A 17,553-nucleotide genomic window follows, 5' to 3' on the forward strand; every position below is an offset into this window, starting at 1 on the left:
TATAACCCCCATTTTCAAGGAGGGATAAATGGAAGACATGGGAAACCACACAGAGTCAGTCTCACCTCTGTGCCTAGCAGGATCATGGAGCAGATTCTCCTAAAAACCATGCTAGGACACATGAAAAACAATGATGCCTGACCAATTTGGTGGCCTTCTATGATAGGGCTACAGAACTGATGGGCAAAGCAGTTGACATTGTCTACCTGGACTTGTGCAAAGCATTTAACACTGTCGCACATGACATCCTCGTCTCTGAACTGGAGAGACATCAATTTGATAGATGAACCCATCTGTCATACTTGTTCGTTTCCCACCTCCTTACTGTAATTGCCAAATAGTATGTTAATGCTTACCACAGGTTTCTATACCAAACACTTCATGTCTGTGGGCTGAAATAGTGTTAGATATAGAAAATCTATTAGATATATAAATATTATTTAATGCAGATATTTTTCTTAAGTACAAAAAGGGTAGTATGATAACAGAAGCTATTGTTCCTCTTGAATAAATTATATTGTAAAGTTTTGGGGAGTCCTAAACCATGGGGTTTGCCCATTTCCAATTTGGTTCCTCTTTGGAATGAAGTTTGGCATTTGTATACTACTGTATTCTGTCCTAAATAAATAGATTTCCAAATATGGCAAACAACAGATAACTTGAAAAGCTGCTCTTTTGGATTAAACTTGTGACTGGAGGGTAATATGTAATTTAGTAATTAGATAAGAATTCCAGTAGACTCAAGTTCGCTAACTCCTGGTCTGTAATTCCAGTAACATATTTTTGCTTTCAAAGCAGACTTTGTTCTGTAATGATGTGCAAAACAAGGTAGTAATTGTGAATAATAATTTAAAAAAAACTATGTACCTAACCTTTATTATTTTACCATTACCTCTTATAAAAGCAGGAAACATGGTAAAAAAGCTCTTACATTGTGTCAACAAGAGAATTGTTGCCTTCTTGCAATATTTTGAACTAAAAAACCATCATCTATGGCAATGTAACTGTTAAATATGTATTCACTGTAGTTTGAGTTTCTCTAGTGTTTGAAAAAACTGCAGTGCTGTGGCTTTTTTTGATGACTATCTCACTAAACCATCCTCTCCTACAGGAATGAACCTTATATTGCGGTTTCCATAACTTAGCTGAGGGTATGTTAAAAGCCCTGCTTTCCAGATGGGTAGACTGAGAGTGTGCTCACTGTAGATTTCTTTATTACTAATTCTTGCTCTTTGGTTTGTGTTTGCTTTTCCTCTACAGCCTTACCCCACCCTTGGATCCAGTAGGCTGCCTTTTAAGTCTGGGTAGTATGGGTGAAGGTGAAAAAGGATTTCAATAAGTAGTTGTCCTTATGTAGCTTTTCATTCCGTCCTATTGAGAGTGCAGTGCTTTCACTCTGACTCACAAGGCAGAGTACAGCTAGAGCCAGTTTGCTTCCTTTCAACCACCTTGCTGAAACAAATTGCTTATCATGAGTGTTTCTCCTCCACCACCACCTCTACCCTTTGAACACTTTCAGATAAACTGCGTCCTCTTTTGCTGGTGTGAATTACAAGGCCTGTGTTTTGTTATCTAACCTGTGACAAGAGCTTTGCTACCTTGGGAGTGGTATGTTTCCTTTTGTGTCTTTTTCCTCTCTTGTTCAAGGAAAGGATTTTCTTCTGGCTTTTCCTGAATCCCAGATAGACCAGAGCCCCTTTTCAAGGCTGAGCAGGATACAGTATATGATCTTAGACACCTGCCATTCTGAAGTGGGAGCGGTTGTGGCTGCAGAGCTCTTGTATAGGGTCAGCTGAGTCAAGGGCATTTTTTTCAGTTCCTCTGTATACAGCTCTCAAGCAGAAAAATCTTTTACTCCTCTTAGTATTCTGTGGGTATTTCCCACTAGTTTGACACTTTTAATGCCTTCTGTCATAGAAGATAACATGCTGCAGAGCAGTCTTATATTCCACCAGCCAGCACAAGAAAAGCACTGTAAGCAGTCTGTAGAGGATACTAACACAGTAACAGTTATGGGCAGTGACCCTTCCAAACTATTGGTGCAAATGATGTCCCTGAACATCAGTAGGAGTCTTGAACTAGTCTTCATTGGCCATCTCTCTGTTCAGACTCCAGTCTCCCAAACAGACTTTCAAATGACATTTATGTCAAATAACATCAAATGCTTTTGTATGGTCTTTACGGCTAAGGTCTGTAGGAGTTGATTTGCTTTGTTGCTACAGCATGATTCTCCAACTCTGTCCCTTTTCAGGGATCCTTAACAGAAGTGGCACAGATAATGGGATAACTGCCCATTATTCTCCTCTTTATTGGACCCATGCTTTTACCAAATGATTTTTGGATTTCTGGTGTGGTCTCTTCCTGCCACCTCCCTCCCCAGCGTCTGTCAGAACTGTCTGTACCTTCACCAAATGTTTTGCTGTCTCTGAAGCCCTCAAGAGTGATGCAAACCTTAATAAAGCAATGTTCTTTGAAGAAATCTAAGGTTGCTTCTGGGTAGTTAGTGAAACAGTACAACTACTTCAAGTTAATTTAAAACTATGCATGTAAGCACTTCTATGTCAAAGTGCATTATGTAAGAATAGACCATCTGAAGCCTGTCTTCCAACAGCTTGTCTCCTAGACCCTTTCTGAAGTGATTTTTACTCTTTCCATTTCCATCTCTGTCTTGCACCTCTCTCCTGCTCCCACACGAAAATACCTGCTATAATAACCCACTGCTTGTCTCCTGTGGGCAATCCACGCGAGACAAGTGTGCAGTCCAGGTCTGGGCTTGGACCAGCAGCATTTGAATGGTTGTCTACCTGTTGCCCAACACAGCAACTCACAGCAGGGTTTTGCCTTCCCTCTCAGTGGGCACACAAATCAATATGTTTCCTCCCTGCCTGGCTTCCAGTTTCAACAACCAGTCATGAGACCCCATTCTATCAGTTAAATAATATGGAAATTGGGCATTGGATTCAGAAGTCGGCTAGAGAGATGGGAATTGGTTTCAGACATCTCATCAACCTTGTTTTTGTAGGAAACTGTTTTGGAAAAGTTGATGGCTTGAAAGCCACTGATTATAGCATTGAAAAATACACACTTTTCTCTGTAATACAAGACTGGATTAAATAATCTTTGTTCTTGCAGATCTGATTATAGCAAGTTGGTAAATTATCAGTGTTTCTATATTGTCTTTAGGCAAATTTTTAAAAAGGAAGCTAGTACTACAGTATGTAATTCTTCCACGTGTCACTCAACAGTGCTGCTGTAGATCTGTAAAGCAGTCCATATGCAAACAGATTTCATTTTCAAGGGCAACAGGTCTTTCAGGGTGGGATCTTGTAAGAATTCATAGCCAGAATTTCATCATGGCTTAGCCATTATGTTCTGCTTTTGATTTGTGGAACGAAAACTTCTGGAATGTTTTCATTAAAACTTATGAAGAGTATTTTTTGCCTCTGAGGGTAAACATGGGATCTTAAAATAACTGGTACTACTGATGAGAATAAATTTTCAAAGTAATATAAAATGACTTGTTTGTGTATCACGAGAGCCAGCGAGTGAAACATGATTTTTGGAACATGTTGTACTTAGTATTGGAAATAATTATTATAATTAACTGTTGATGGGATTCCCGTATATGGAACTCTTGATGCATGGGATACATCAACATACAATTCATAAGGCTGGGGTGGGAGATATAATTCTGGCACATAGGATGAAATATCAGCTTGGGCAGCTGAAGTATGTTTTTGTTAGATGTTCGTCACGTTTTCAGCTTTGCTGCCTGAAGGAGGTATGTTACTTTTTTTTCTCCCTAGATACAAATATATGGACTAGTTGAACTTCTTATGTTTTCTGCATACTGGGAGAGAATGACATCCTAAGTTAGACAGTGCACGGGATTTGTATATATAGAATTAAAATCTTGCATTTTTAACTATTTATAGGACAACAGTCTCAGTTGAAAGCTAGAATTATTTTATAGATAAGAGGGGTGGGGTTTTGGTAATGTCTCCAAGGCAGGTAACTTTTTTCAGTTTCCCCCTGATATGTCTTGCTTAGAGCAGCAATAAATCACATTCAACGAATAAAAAGCATTGATATGTAATAATTGGAAAGCCTTACCATGTTTAAAAGTTCAGTTGAAAGACATGGAGAATTTTCAGTAGTAAGTGATGTATTCAGTGACTAAAATAACTGAAGTAGCTAAGGACCTGGAAAGCTAAAATGCCAACAGAAATGCATACTCTGCAATTGGTCTATCAAAAAAAAATTGTTGGTAGTTGCAGGAGACTTATTTTAAACAATCTGGTTTGCATAACATGAAACTGTGGAAAGTATATTAACAAGATAATTTGGGGGGAGGGAGGATGATGCTAATGATAGTCTTTATTCTTGGATTACATTAAGATTTTATGGACAGAACTGCAAACTCATAAACCAAAGTAGAACTATGTCGTTTGCATTTGAAATAATATGTCTGTGCAGTTGGAAATTACTTTGGTTATTTCTTTCCATACCATGGAAATTTTAAGAGTTCTCCCTTGTTACAGTGGCTTCATGAGCTGCTAATCGTTAATAAGAACCTACCGTAAAAAGATCCCCTCTTTGGAATTAAACCCTGAATATTAAAATCACTGATCATTTTGCTGTTAGTAAGCTCTATATGCTACGGCACCATCAATTTTAAACTGAGAATTATCTGCAGTAGTTGACTGTAATTCACTGATAGTAAAATCTACTCCTGCTTAGTATGTTCTGTAATACTGACCCCCCCAAAATGAAATTTTTGGAGTACTCCAAATTATATAAGTTGGTCACATATTATCAATTTTTACAGTGTATGTATGTTCCTTATGTAATCACATAAGCGTTAATAGCAGAGTATATACTCGACAACTACACAACTTCATACATAGGTCAGCATCGTAAAGCGATTTATGTTGAACTGTAGATGTTATTAAAGAACTATGGTCTGTTTATCTGCAAAGTACTTTCAGGAAAAAGATTTCAAGATACATAAACAGAAAGATACACTGTTGAAGTATTGATTTTCTGTAAGTGTTCTAGTTATAAAATCAGAGAATGGTTTGGACTGGAAGGGACTTTAAAGCTCATCTAGTTTCAATCCCCCCTGCCACACCTTCCACTAGACCAGGTCGGTCAGTCCCATTCAACCTGGCCTTGAACACTGCCAGGGATGGGGCAGCCACAGCTTCTCTGGGCAACCTGTGCTAGTGCCTCACCACCCTTATAGTGAAGAACTTCTTCTTAATGTCTGACATTTGGCATAAACTTCATTGCCAGTAAAGATGTGGATAGCACCCTCAGTACATCACAGCAAATTAAATCCTTCCCTCTGAGCACTGTTTCACGTTGTAATGTAGATGTCTGCATTGTGCTCGAGTGGCAATGGAGTCACACTTAGGAGTGAAAGTATAAGGGGCTGGTGATCTAGAGCCATGGAGGGCAGCACATATGTCTCCTTTTTATATAATATAATCCTGTATAATACCAAGTTTTTGTCTCTCCTGTTCATAGAAATGAGAGGAGCTCTCTAACCCCTATTGTTTGCACCTTATGCCAGAAATAGCTGCATCATTTGTCTGTTCAAAGTAAAACTGTTGCCTATTATTTTTAAGTATATGTTGTGTTTCTTGTTACTCTCGTTGGCGCGTCCTAGGCAGCTGGCTTTCATTCAGGAAAGTTTGTAAGTATATGCTGGATGCCATTAGATGTATACTTAAAATTCTTGACTGATTTGGAGTCAACTATTAAGAGGAACTGGATAAAAGTGGAAATTCTGGTCAAATGTATGATTTGCTTCTGTTCCTTCCCCGAAGCAGTTCTCTTAATCTGTTAACAGTAGGTGATTATGCATCTTTTAATTCTACATTTTCTGATTCCTTTTCTGGGCTTTCCTTCACACTTACAGACTTGTACGGTTTAAACCAAAGTTCACTGTTAGCACATATAAGTATAATGAGAGGATGGTGTCATGATTTTCTGTTTCAAGAAAATCTAAGTCATCTTCAGAAAGCAAAGTTGAGCTGAACAGAATTAAAAAGGAAAAAAAATAACATATACTTTATAAAAGAGTTTAACTTTTTGATTTGTAACAAATTAGTTCACTTAATAGAGTATGAACAAAAGCACGTTACCCAGAGTTTAATGTTACTCAAGGTAATGTCAGTGCTGCTATTTCTGGGGTTTTGTGTTTACTGTTCATAGTATAGCAGGTAACATCATGTTTTCACTTTGACAGGAAGAAAAACTATGGAACTGGTATTGCCAAATGTAGTGTTACCCTCTGAGCAAGTTTTTCATTTTCCTTTCTTTGTGAAAAACAACATGGGTGATTGTAAAGTTCCAAGGGAAGATGGAGGAATTTAAGTATTCCTAGCGAGCAGGTTTTGGAGCTCTATTTTGGACTTTCATGTTCTATTTGAACATCTAATCTTTGTATCTTTTTAGACTAAAGTGCGTCTTGAATAGGTGCATTTCTTACTATTTATGCCATCTTTAATTTCTCATGAGTAACTTACCAATTTCACTTTTTTCCCTGGTAATTTCGGGACCAGAAAACCAGAGGGCTGTATTTATCGCTGGTTTTCAATAGTGTGACTCCACATATGGTTTGGAAAGCATGATTGTATTTGAGATGAATAAAGTCACAGATAAATAGAAGCATTACAATGGCAGCTATTGAAATCATACTTTTTCATGCAGCTAATGAATTGGTGTTCTGCCAGTCTATGAGATGGACTTCAAAACATTCTCTAGCAGCTTTCTGTCTAAGAAATGTTTATATATTTCATTGTATGCATAGTACACTCAATAAATTTCACTGGTACATGTATGTGTGTTTTCTCACAGAAAGAACAATACTATAAATCTAAAACTCCACGTAATACATATAGTCTCCAATTAGCTTTTGTGACACAACATCTGCACAAAAAGACTTACATAAAATTTGTCTAGAAGTTTGTGGAATAATCTTCAACATATCAGCAATATTGCCAAATCACCTGTAATTTTCTTCTATTGTATTTACATTTTCATTAATTCAGGGTCCAATCCTGTGTAGGATGGCTAAGTATTTCCTTAGTAATCTGGATCTGAATTAAGAATATTCTGAAAGATTTCTTCTTTATTTCTTTTTTCCTTTTCTTTTTTACCCCTAAGGATATGGCTCTTGTTGCTCCTGAAGCACCTTCAGAACAAGCTAGAAGGGTTTTCCAGACATATGACCCTGAGGGTAAGAGCTGTACTTCATGATGAAATAAGATTTTTTTTTTTTAGTTGAAATGCACTCATTTGTAGAGATAAATTCCAGACAGTAATGAAATCTGCATTGTGTAGGATATCTCTTCAAAAATAGGACCATTATTTTCTAAAATTTGTTCCAAATACTGCACTTTCAAATCCATTCCAATTTCCATGCCAGGGTAATATGTTGTTTATACCTGAGCTGGTTAAGAGAAGAATGAAATGCTTAGTACTTAAGATTAGAAATTTTCCATACAGAAGTCAATCTACAAATGACATGAAGAAATTTTCTGAGAATTCTGTAATAAGGGAGGTTGTATATAACATTGTGCAATAGGAGTAGAGTTCTTACAGCATAAGCTTTTTAACCTCATAATGTTTTTTTTAATTAACATAAAGCTTAAATATAATTTGATTTCTCTTTATGTTCCATTTTCCTAAAGTAACTGATCCACTGTGGTTGCATTCTTCATGAAATTTTGTTCTTGAATGTATGTGGCATACACAGAAAATCTTATGTTTTGGAAAGCAGAGGAATTCTACCATTCTATTGCTATTTTAATTAATCAAAAGGGAAAAAAAGTACAGTTATCATCCCAAGGTATCTAGTGGAGATTGAGATAGCTATAAAGAGATCAAATTCTTAGTGAATATTAAGCTACTAAGTATATGAATGATAAACACAGTTTCTGTATGGCAGTTCTCTTTTTTTTGTTGTTTTTTGTTTTGAAGAGGGAGAGAAGTGTTTGAAAACTATGTTCCTTCTAGAACCCCACCTGTTGTTTGCAAATTTTAAAGATATGCAGTATTTGTATTTTTGAGTCAAATTTGTACTTCTGGAAAGCTTGTTTCTTTTCCTAATGAGAAGCTTTGCTACTTCTTCAGATAATGGTTTTATATCTGACTCTCTACTAGAAGACGTAATGAAGGCTCTGGACCTTGTTTCAGATCCTGAGTAGTAAGTATAATAAAATTTAAATGCTACAGAAGTTTAACCATACATTAATTATAATTCAGGGGTTTTTTCTGGTTTCAATTACCCATGTATCTGTTATAATTTAGGGGTTTTTTCTAGATTTTTCTAGCTTGCATTCTGGGACAGAATGTTATTTTAAAATGTTTAAGTCAGCTTTGAATTAAACGTGAGGAATTCAAATTAAAATGTCTAACTTTGGTAGTGATAATTATAACCCAAAAAGAACCCACCTCAGACCTACTCCATTACTATATATTGAGGAGGTACTTGTGAATATATTTCCATATGTTGGGTGAAGGTGAAACTGTGTGACAGAAGAGCCAAACAATCCAGGTATTCAGAGGCAGAATAGCATTGGACTAGCACTGGGTGTATCTACACAGTTTGGAGCTAAACGCTGTTTCAGTTACACTTTTATTTTCACCAGCACTCAGTACCCTGTAATGTTCATAATTTCCATTTGTTTACAGAAATGGCATCTTGATTTCTAGGATCAGAGTTAAAACTATCAAATGAAAAAGGTAATTGATTTTAGATCTTACGTGGACAGACAGGACTAATATTCAGTGGCAGCAGTTAACAACCTTCAGTGTCAAAGCTTACCATGTTTTGCCACTAAATGTTTAGGAGAGCTATGTGCTTGAATTTTTTACATCTCCAAAAGGTGGTTCTGCTTTTTCGTAGACACACAGGCTAGTTTATTGAGGTCTAAACCAGTTGTTCCTGTAAAATGGCTGTGGAGACTGCAAGTTTGCTTACCACAGCCATCTGAACTTTGATTGATGCCATTTTTTGTCCTTTCAGATGTTACTAAGTACCAAAGTTTACTGAGCAGTTCTGTATGAAGGAGTGAAAATTGAAATCAAAAGACACCCAGGAAGCTAAAACTGGGGAAAATACAAGACCAAAAGGGTAGATTCGTATTATGTCAGTACATAGTGGAATCTGCAAAAGATTTTTTTTTTTCTAAGTGGGAGAAAGAAAAAAGCCTTAGTTTAATAGGTCTCAGAAGCTTTCTTTTGGCCTTTTTGTTCTGCTGCCTCAATAAATCCGCAAAAGTCCTCTTTCTGCATTCAGCACTTTTTCTATTTGGGTGTTCAGCCTTCAGGGTGTTTGTGGCATAGCCTTGGCCTGTTTTGTTGTCCATAGCACATCAAATACGAAATAGTGTAGGAGGAGCCAGTCACAAGGCCTGCTGTATCAAAAAAACATGATCAAATCATGGAATACTCAGTCTTGAATCACCTCCTCTTAAATGTTTTTAACTAATTTGATGTCTAATCTTACTGTCTTGAGGACCTATTCAAGATGTCCTGTCTGTTCCACACAGGCTTTTCTGGTTGGTTTTTGTTTGCTTATTTTTAAGTAAAAATAAAGGCATTGCTTCCAAGTGTACTACTTGCATTTTTAGTTCAAGAACTAGATGGTAGTGCTTTGTGATTATCTAATTCAAGTCTTTAAGCTTCTCAGAATCTCAAGATGAATAACAGTCAGACCTGCTTAGAGTTTAAGAAGTACAGAAGGGAAAATTTAGTAGGGCAGATGTGAATTACCAAGGTGGATTAGCCATTCCAGTACTGAATGTCACTGCATGTGGTTTTAGTAAAATTTTCTAGTCTTTTAGCAAATAAATCTGAGAACCCTGGCTTCTTGTTTGTTTTGGCTGTTTGTTTCTAAGAAACATCTGATACTCTTTAGGGCACTGAGTTGAGTACATCTGTCAATCTAGGTTTAGCTTGTTTAAAATACTTTATCCTATCTGTCTATTTGACTAGTGCTGGAGGCTTTTGTCCCCAGACAGTTGTTATCCATTACAGTGCAAAGGCCATCAGTATCATCACCCCAACATTCATAACCTCTTCAGTTAAGATGCTAGACCTCTTATTAAAGTGACTGGAGCATGTACACACACTTGTTTCAGTAGCTTTGCTGCAATATCAGTAACACTGAAAAGTGCTGTTTGTTGAATGAAAAAGCCTCAAACAGCAATCAAATTTTATTAAATCTCCCCTCCTGCTTAAGTGATTTAACTTTGTATTCTGTCCATACTTAAAAACTTACTATGGCTCTACATTTTCAAACAGTTCTTGTATATCATTAGTGAGCATATTGCTTATTTAATTTTATTGCGGAATTTTCAGTGCATTTTCAAAGTTATCTTTACTGCCTTGGTTCTGTTTACAAACACAATGTTTTTACAACTCTGTTGAGGGATTTCAAGAATTTAAGCAGGTTTCAGACAGCTACTGAAATATCTTAAATTTTGCACTTCGTGGGAGTAGGAATGAGGGATAGAAGGATTGAAGTTCAGTATCTTGCAAATCCTCAGTTGTAGTTTCACTTGAATAGTGAAATGTCTTTTGGGGGGTTTAGATACTAAATTAACAGAGTTTATGGGATATTACATTCAGTCTTAGGAACCTTAACATTCTCTTCCAAGCTCCTTAACAGAGCCACTCTTAAGAATTACGTAACGTATTCTGTGTGAATTGACACAGAAACAAAAAGAAGCCAAATGATTTACTACTAGTACTATGTTAGGACCAAGAAAGAAAACTGCTTAAAAGTGAAGACATGTAAGTGGTATCCAAAAGGATAAAATGCTTACCTGCAGCAATAATCAAAAAGATCTTAGAAAGATACTTTCTGCCCACAGACTCTGACAAAAGAGACCTAGGTGGTTAAAGGCCAACGTGATAAAAAGAGGCAGCTGTGAGAAGCTAAGACACTGTCTCCTGAAAGGAAAATACAGTGCCTGTGTAAGGAAAATATGGAAGAATCTACATTTATGGAACATTAAATGTAAATACAAAATAAGGCAGAGTTAAAAATCTTCTGAAGACTAATCTGCAAAGTTATGAAGTAAAAGCTAGTAGTATTTTTTTAAGTCAATCAGGACCAGGAGACCGGAAGACAAGCTAACAGAGAAGTCTCAGTACAGTAAATGTGAATGATTGCACAGGGGATAAAACAATCCTGATTTTACATACACGTTGTTGGCCTGTGAGCTAGATAGTATCATTCAGGAAACAGATCTTAGATATAAACTGATACTCAGTGGTAGACAGACATACAGAGTGGGATTTCTAGGAATTACGCTGTATTGTAAATGCATGATGTTTCACTCCATTTTAAGAAGAACACTGTAGAAAGTTGTTGGGACAGAATGGCATTAGTACGAGGAAGAGCTAGGTTAGGACTGTTCAACCTGGGAAAGATAGACAGCCATTGGCATGTAAGATAGGTTTCTAAAATCAAGAGTTTCAGAATAAATATGGACTGATTGTTCGTTGCTTCTCACAATGCAAAAATGAGGTGTCACTAAACTTGAATGATCAGCAGACACGTTCAAAACAGGTGGAGATACTTATTCCTGGAATCCATAGTTTAATTTTGTGAGTGGAGCTTATTAAATGCCACAAGTCTATGTGAGTTCCAAGCCAATTAGGCACATGCACGGAAAGCAAAAATATTATCTTTGTATTTTATTTACTGCCTCTCACTGAAGATGTCTTTGAGCAGCAGACTGCTGGAAATAGGGAGGATGAACTAAGGATATCACTTTCTGTCTTGTTGTACTCTGTTGTAAGCATCCACTACTGACCAGTGTCAGAAAGAGGATACTGGGCAAGACACTCTGTTGGTCTGACCCAATGTGGACATTCTTGTGTATGGTACAACTTGTAACTTGGGCAAAAGGCTAGGTAGATGCAAATAAATGTTTTAAGTGATCTGATGCCTGTAGAAATATATTGCTTAAGTAGAAATAAGCAGTTAGAATTGACATTCATTTGTAGCAACCTGAAATGGTACCATATTCGTGCAGTAAGGCTCTCAGATTAGTACTGTAAATATTTTCATTATTTATTGGGTTTGGCTTCTTCGGTATCAAGGACATGATGTAAATCAGAAATGGATCTGTTAAACTCTAATTTTATTTCAGCGTACTTAGAGAAAATCTTGGAAGTTTTTCAAGTCTCCATTTAAAAACAGGTTGTTTGGCAGTTATAGAGCTGTATTTAAAAGCTGACTGGTTTATGTCTCTTAAGTTCAAGAATGCTTCTAAGAGAGCAAAACACCTTTTGGGTTGTAAACCTGGTTTTAGATTGTATGGGTTTCAAATTATTTTACCAAATATGGTGGTCCTTCAGAATTATCACTTAATTTAAAATAACAAATTAGTTTTATTTAAAAATAACCATGTTTTGGCAACTTGCATGCCATTCTGGTGCAGTTGTCATGATTAAAAATAGGATAGTATTGCTATATCTGGCAGCCAGTTCTGTGGTAGCACAGCATAACTTAGGCAAGAATAAAAATGTCTTACTTATACTTTTATATTCAATGTTTTTTGTCACAGTGTAAACCTCATGAAGACCAAATTAGACCCAGAAGGACTGGGCATCATATTACTGGGTCCCTTTCTGCAAGAATTTTTCCCTGAGCAGGTAATCAGTAGAGCTTTATTGCTGCAGAGCATTGTCTGTTCTTGTCTTTGAGATTCATTAAACACTTCCATCATCGTCACAGAGCTATGTTTGTAACAGGTGTTGCATTCAGAGCAGCTGACCAGCAAATAATTTCTTTTATTGCACAACAAACTTTAGTTTTGCATAAGGTGTCTATGATTTTGTTAGCTTTACACTGGAAAGAAACTCCATTGTAGCAACCAGTTCTAAAATCAACTTCAGGTAATATATAATCATTTTGCATGTGAAACTGAACTGGTTCCTTACTCAGAAAGTTCACCTAAGTTTGTTTTTTCTGAGACTAAATGACCATACTGTTTTTATCAGTCTTGTCTTCTGTAGTTGCTAGCAAATGAGAAAAGCTACAAGCATCTTTAAAACTATTTTTATGTGTATCTCTAATAATGTAAAATTTTTGACAGTTTAATAGAAAGTCATTATAGAGTTATGTTTGGCATATGTGGAAGTCAGTGTCTGCCAGGGTAATGGAAAATTCCAGAATAGGGAACTGGTCCAGATGAGAGCTCTCCTTACAGGTTTATGGAGGCTTGTGCCATGGCCATGCAAATGCTTCTATCAGTGGAAGAGGGAGGTTTCTCCAGGGGCAGAAAGATAGAGCGATGGAGGTAAGAGAAGGGCTGAGAGGAGTACTTCTTTGGAGGCTTTTGAAATCAAGATGAGTGGCTTTCTCCAAAACACTGTGCGATGGTAGTGATAGTTGGAATTGTTGATGTTCCCCTTTATACAATATTTGAACATGTAGCTAGTGCTGAGGAGATCTAGATTTGATTCCTTCTTTGATGAGAATATTCAAACCCCCATTCTTACTCTCCTAGAAAGTACTAAATGCGACCTCAAAAGCAGGAACATACCTCAGCTTTCCTGTTCAAAGCTGTTGGCTTAAACAAAGATCATTGAGCCTGAGAGAGCAAGCCTGACTCCTTAGTGCTGATTATTTTGGGCAGTCACTTGGAGAGGGGGATTCCTCAATTCCCTGGTAGCCCTTTATTTGGGAAACATGCGCAAAATTCTTAACATCCATAGGGCAGGAACTGGAAAGCAGCACTTCTTTTCCTTCAGGGCGAGCATACCTTCCTTAGGGAAAAGAGTAAGTGTCCTCATTCCTTCGCAGCAAAGCTCGATTTTATTTATCTCTGTGAAGCCAGTTCTGTAAGTAGAGTTACCACTTATTACTCCTTTCTACCACTCTCCCTCCACTGAAAAGCCTGGGGTGATGTGGGAGACCCATACAGAGATAAGGGGTTTGAATCATGTAAGAGAAGAAAAATGAATGAGGGCTTTTTGTAATGTGATGGACGTACTGTAACCCAAGCAAATTTATTCGTATTCCAGCCTCTACCTCAGTCTACTTAAAAAAGGGATAAGCTTTTGTTTGGTGCCTGGTCCAGTAGGCATGAAAGAGATGATATTACACCTGATTTGTTTCCTGATTCAGTGAAATGCAAAGCTTTTCAGTCCTTTTAGGACTAAAGCATTTATACACCGGGAATGGTAAAGGTGACAACTGCAGCACATCTGCTCTTAGGCCTTGGCTGAACAGGTGTTTTCACAATGAATGCACAGTTCAAGTAGTTTACAGTTAGGCAGGTACAGGCAAAAATTACTTAGCTCTCAAATGAGGGGCTGTAGATCAGATCTACTCCGTAGTAAATATTTAACTTTGTGGCATCCAAACAGTCATACACACAAATGTGGCTACTACACAGGTGTCTGACTTTAAAGATGAGGATGGTCACTGCTGAAGTTGTGGTTCACAGATGAACACAGAAAATCACAACTTGCTCTTGGGGTATTGCCTATTAATTTACTGACATCTTTTTTTTTTTTTTTTTTTCTTTTGTCCTGATGACAAAGGTAAAATGAACAAAATTTTCACATCATCTAAAAGAAAATACACTTTTTTTTTTCAATGTCCTTGAGTCTTCCTGTTTAAATGCATCTGTCTAGTTGTAAATAGAATTTTATGGTTCTGTGTGTCACATGAAACTGTCTTCTTTCTACTAGGACTCTAGGGTTTCAGAGTCGTTCACTGTTTACCACTACAATGGACTGAAGCAATCGAACTATAATGAAAAGGTAAGATTTAAGAAACCTAAGTCTAGTCCTAGTAACAATTAGTATGCAAAACTGACTACAGTTACAGGCAAAATACGCAAAACCATTTTTACAAAACTATTACTTCGACAATGTTATTCCAGAAGGATATATTTGGAATTGGAAACTGTGTTGTGCTCCTGAACATATTTAAGGCAGTGTGCTGGATCGGTTGGCTAGACCACATCTCTTTAAGCTGCACATTTTGAATACAGTATTTCCCGTCCTTATCTATGAGAAATGGAATCTCAACTGTAAAGGACAGTGGAGTCACATAGACAAATTGCAACATGTATAAGTAACCCTATGTCTCGATTGAGATGTTTGGATTTTTTTTGTGATATGTTTTAGTAGTCCAGATTTGCATCAGAAATTAATATTTTTTTGGAACCACTTGGTAGGGGAGTGGGAAATGACATGTTTCATTTTCAGCTTTCTTGGAAGAAAGAGTATACATGACACACCAGGATTGCTTCTACATGAGTTCCTGTAATGGCATTTAGAGTAGAAGAGTGTAGGCATTCATAGACATGGGGAATGAAAATTGCTTCAAGTAAGAAGACTCATTGAGAAAATGTAGATACTCTGTCTCTGGCATAGCTTGAAGATGAGTCCTTAAAATTACCCCTGTGAAATGTCCAACAGTTTCATACCCAAAAATGTAGGCAGATGCATTTATTTTTGCTATTGAACATATATACATAATCAAGAAAATTTAAGCAAGCTTTTGTTCTCTGAGGATTCTCCCTATAGCATTTTAAATATTCTTTTCTGAACAGAGCTGATTTATAACAGAAGTTCCATTTTACGGAAAATCAAAACTCCATAAAGATAAGTCTAAGGAACACTGTCCTTATAAAATAACAGTATGAACCTTTGCAAGTACAACAGTAGTAGAAGATCTGTTGTCACGGAATTTTTGCATTGCATTTTCCGATTTATTTTTTTATGGCAATTTGGGCCTCACCTGTTGAAGTTAACAGTCAAATGAATATGGCCTGATCAGTATTTTTGTGCACTTGAGTTTTATGAGATATTTTTATTTTTTCAATTTCATACCTCATTTCATTCAAAAAAAATAAAAAAATATTTAAAACTTCATGGATTTGATTTTTGTAATCAAAAGGAAAAAGTGTCGTAACAAGCCCTCTCCTACCCAATGAAAATAATCACCTCACCTTAAGCATTTTTAAACAAACATGGGCTGCCATAACTGGTTTCATTTTGGCAGGTCATGTATGTAGAAGGCACAGCCGTCGTCATGGGTTTTGAAGAACCAATGCTGCAGACGGACGACACTCCTGTAAAACGCTGCTTGCAAACCAAATGGCCATATATCGAATTACTGTGGACCACAGATCGATCACCTTCCTTGAACTGACAGCGTACAGCCACGGGATCCTTGAGTGAGGATACAAGGGTTGGTATTGCTTGGAAAGTGATTTGCTTTGACTGGGTGGAGTTATACACTGGTATCATTGAATTGTAAATAATGATTACAAACACTTTTTCAGTGTTAATTGGAATATTTAATTTTTTAATCAGATTGATTTCTATTATAATAGTTTGTCTTTTTTGGCCACTGTAGTACTGTTAATGTGAGTTATCCTTGGAAAAAAAGTCTACTTAAAGTCATAACGTTATTTTGCCATCTCATGAAGATTTGAAAAACGTCTGATATTGCAGAATCTGCATATTAGGTGTCAGATCTTTAAAACATGAAACATATTCAACTTTCTCTGAATCATATAGGCATGTTCTATTATTTAAATGATATTGGCTTACATTACAGTACCATAATGTGTGGACTAGACTGGCCTTTGCACTGGATATGTTTTAATGAGTTTAAGTTTTTTGCAATTTTACCTAAAATTGAATTCTACCTGAAGAGCTTGCACAATGTCACATCAATATGATACATTTTTAGGAATATCAGTAAGTATAATTCATAAATACTCTTTCTTGGCAGTTGTATATTACTGTGGCTTAGTTATCAGGCATGTTAAAAGTGAACAGAAAATCTGAGGAAAAATAGATGTATTTATTTGAATTTGTATAAAAGAAATGTAAAAACAGCGGAAAGAATTTCTTGTTCTATAATCCTTTAACTATTCAAACTTATAATATTGCCAAATACCTCTTCTCAATTTGTCCAAACAGCAGTGTAAGCCAGCATTACTGTATGTGTTAAGTGCATGAGAACATCTGTTATTACATTATTATATTCCTTTATTTATTATCAACTTGTTAGCCCTAAAATAAAATCTTTTCCTTGAATCATGATGTCTTAAGTTTTGTTTTAAACAGATTTGTTTACTGCTTCTCTAAGATGGTGAAAAGGGACCATGGGCTTAGAAATGTCAGGTTTTGAGCTGAACGCATCTTGGGGTGGGGGGAAGATACCTTATTGCATCTTAACTGTGATTGCAGAGGCTCTGCTATTGCCAGCAGAGCTGGATTTCACATTCCAAATTGGTTATTTTCAAGATTCTATTTTCATATGTAAATACCAACATAACTCCAGTATGATCATCATGCAGGAAAACAAACTGATTTGGTTGAAAATGAGGTACGTAGTGTGGGGAAGAAACTCTTATTGGAGAATTTGCACTGTAAAGCATGTGGTAGTGGTAGAAAGAGTATATCCTCTGTGTGAACCTTGCAGATATGTCCTCTGCAGGACTGTGCAGAGGACAGGTTTCCATCTGGAAGTAGGTGAACAGTATAGATGTGTGG

At 36.6% G+C, this 17,553-nt stretch overlaps 1 protein-coding gene across 1 annotated transcript in view; it reads left to right on the forward strand.

Moving 5' to 3' along the window:
- FAM188A (family with sequence similarity 188, member A) overlaps positions 1-17,098 on the forward strand; it is a 44,580-nt gene extending 27,482 nt beyond the window's left edge. The window contains exons 11-15 of the mRNA XM_010013307.1: positions 7,174-7,246; positions 8,143-8,215; positions 12,594-12,681; positions 14,728-14,799; positions 16,049-17,098. Coding sequence (XP_010011609.1) covers positions 7,174-7,246; positions 8,143-8,215; positions 12,594-12,681; positions 14,728-14,799; positions 16,049-16,198 — 456 coding nt within the window. The 3' untranslated portion in view covers positions 16,199-17,098. The remainder of the gene's footprint in view (positions 1-7,173; positions 7,247-8,142; positions 8,216-12,593; positions 12,682-14,727; positions 14,800-16,048) is intronic.
- The last annotated feature ends 455 nt before the right edge of the window (positions 17,099-17,553 follow it).

This window comes from Nestor notabilis, unplaced genomic scaffold (assembly GCF_000696875.1).
Source record: "Nestor notabilis isolate BGI_N333 unplaced genomic scaffold, ASM69687v1 scaffold7254, whole genome shotgun sequence".
Lineage (NCBI taxonomy): Eukaryota > Metazoa > Chordata > Aves > Psittaciformes > Psittacidae > Nestor > Nestor notabilis.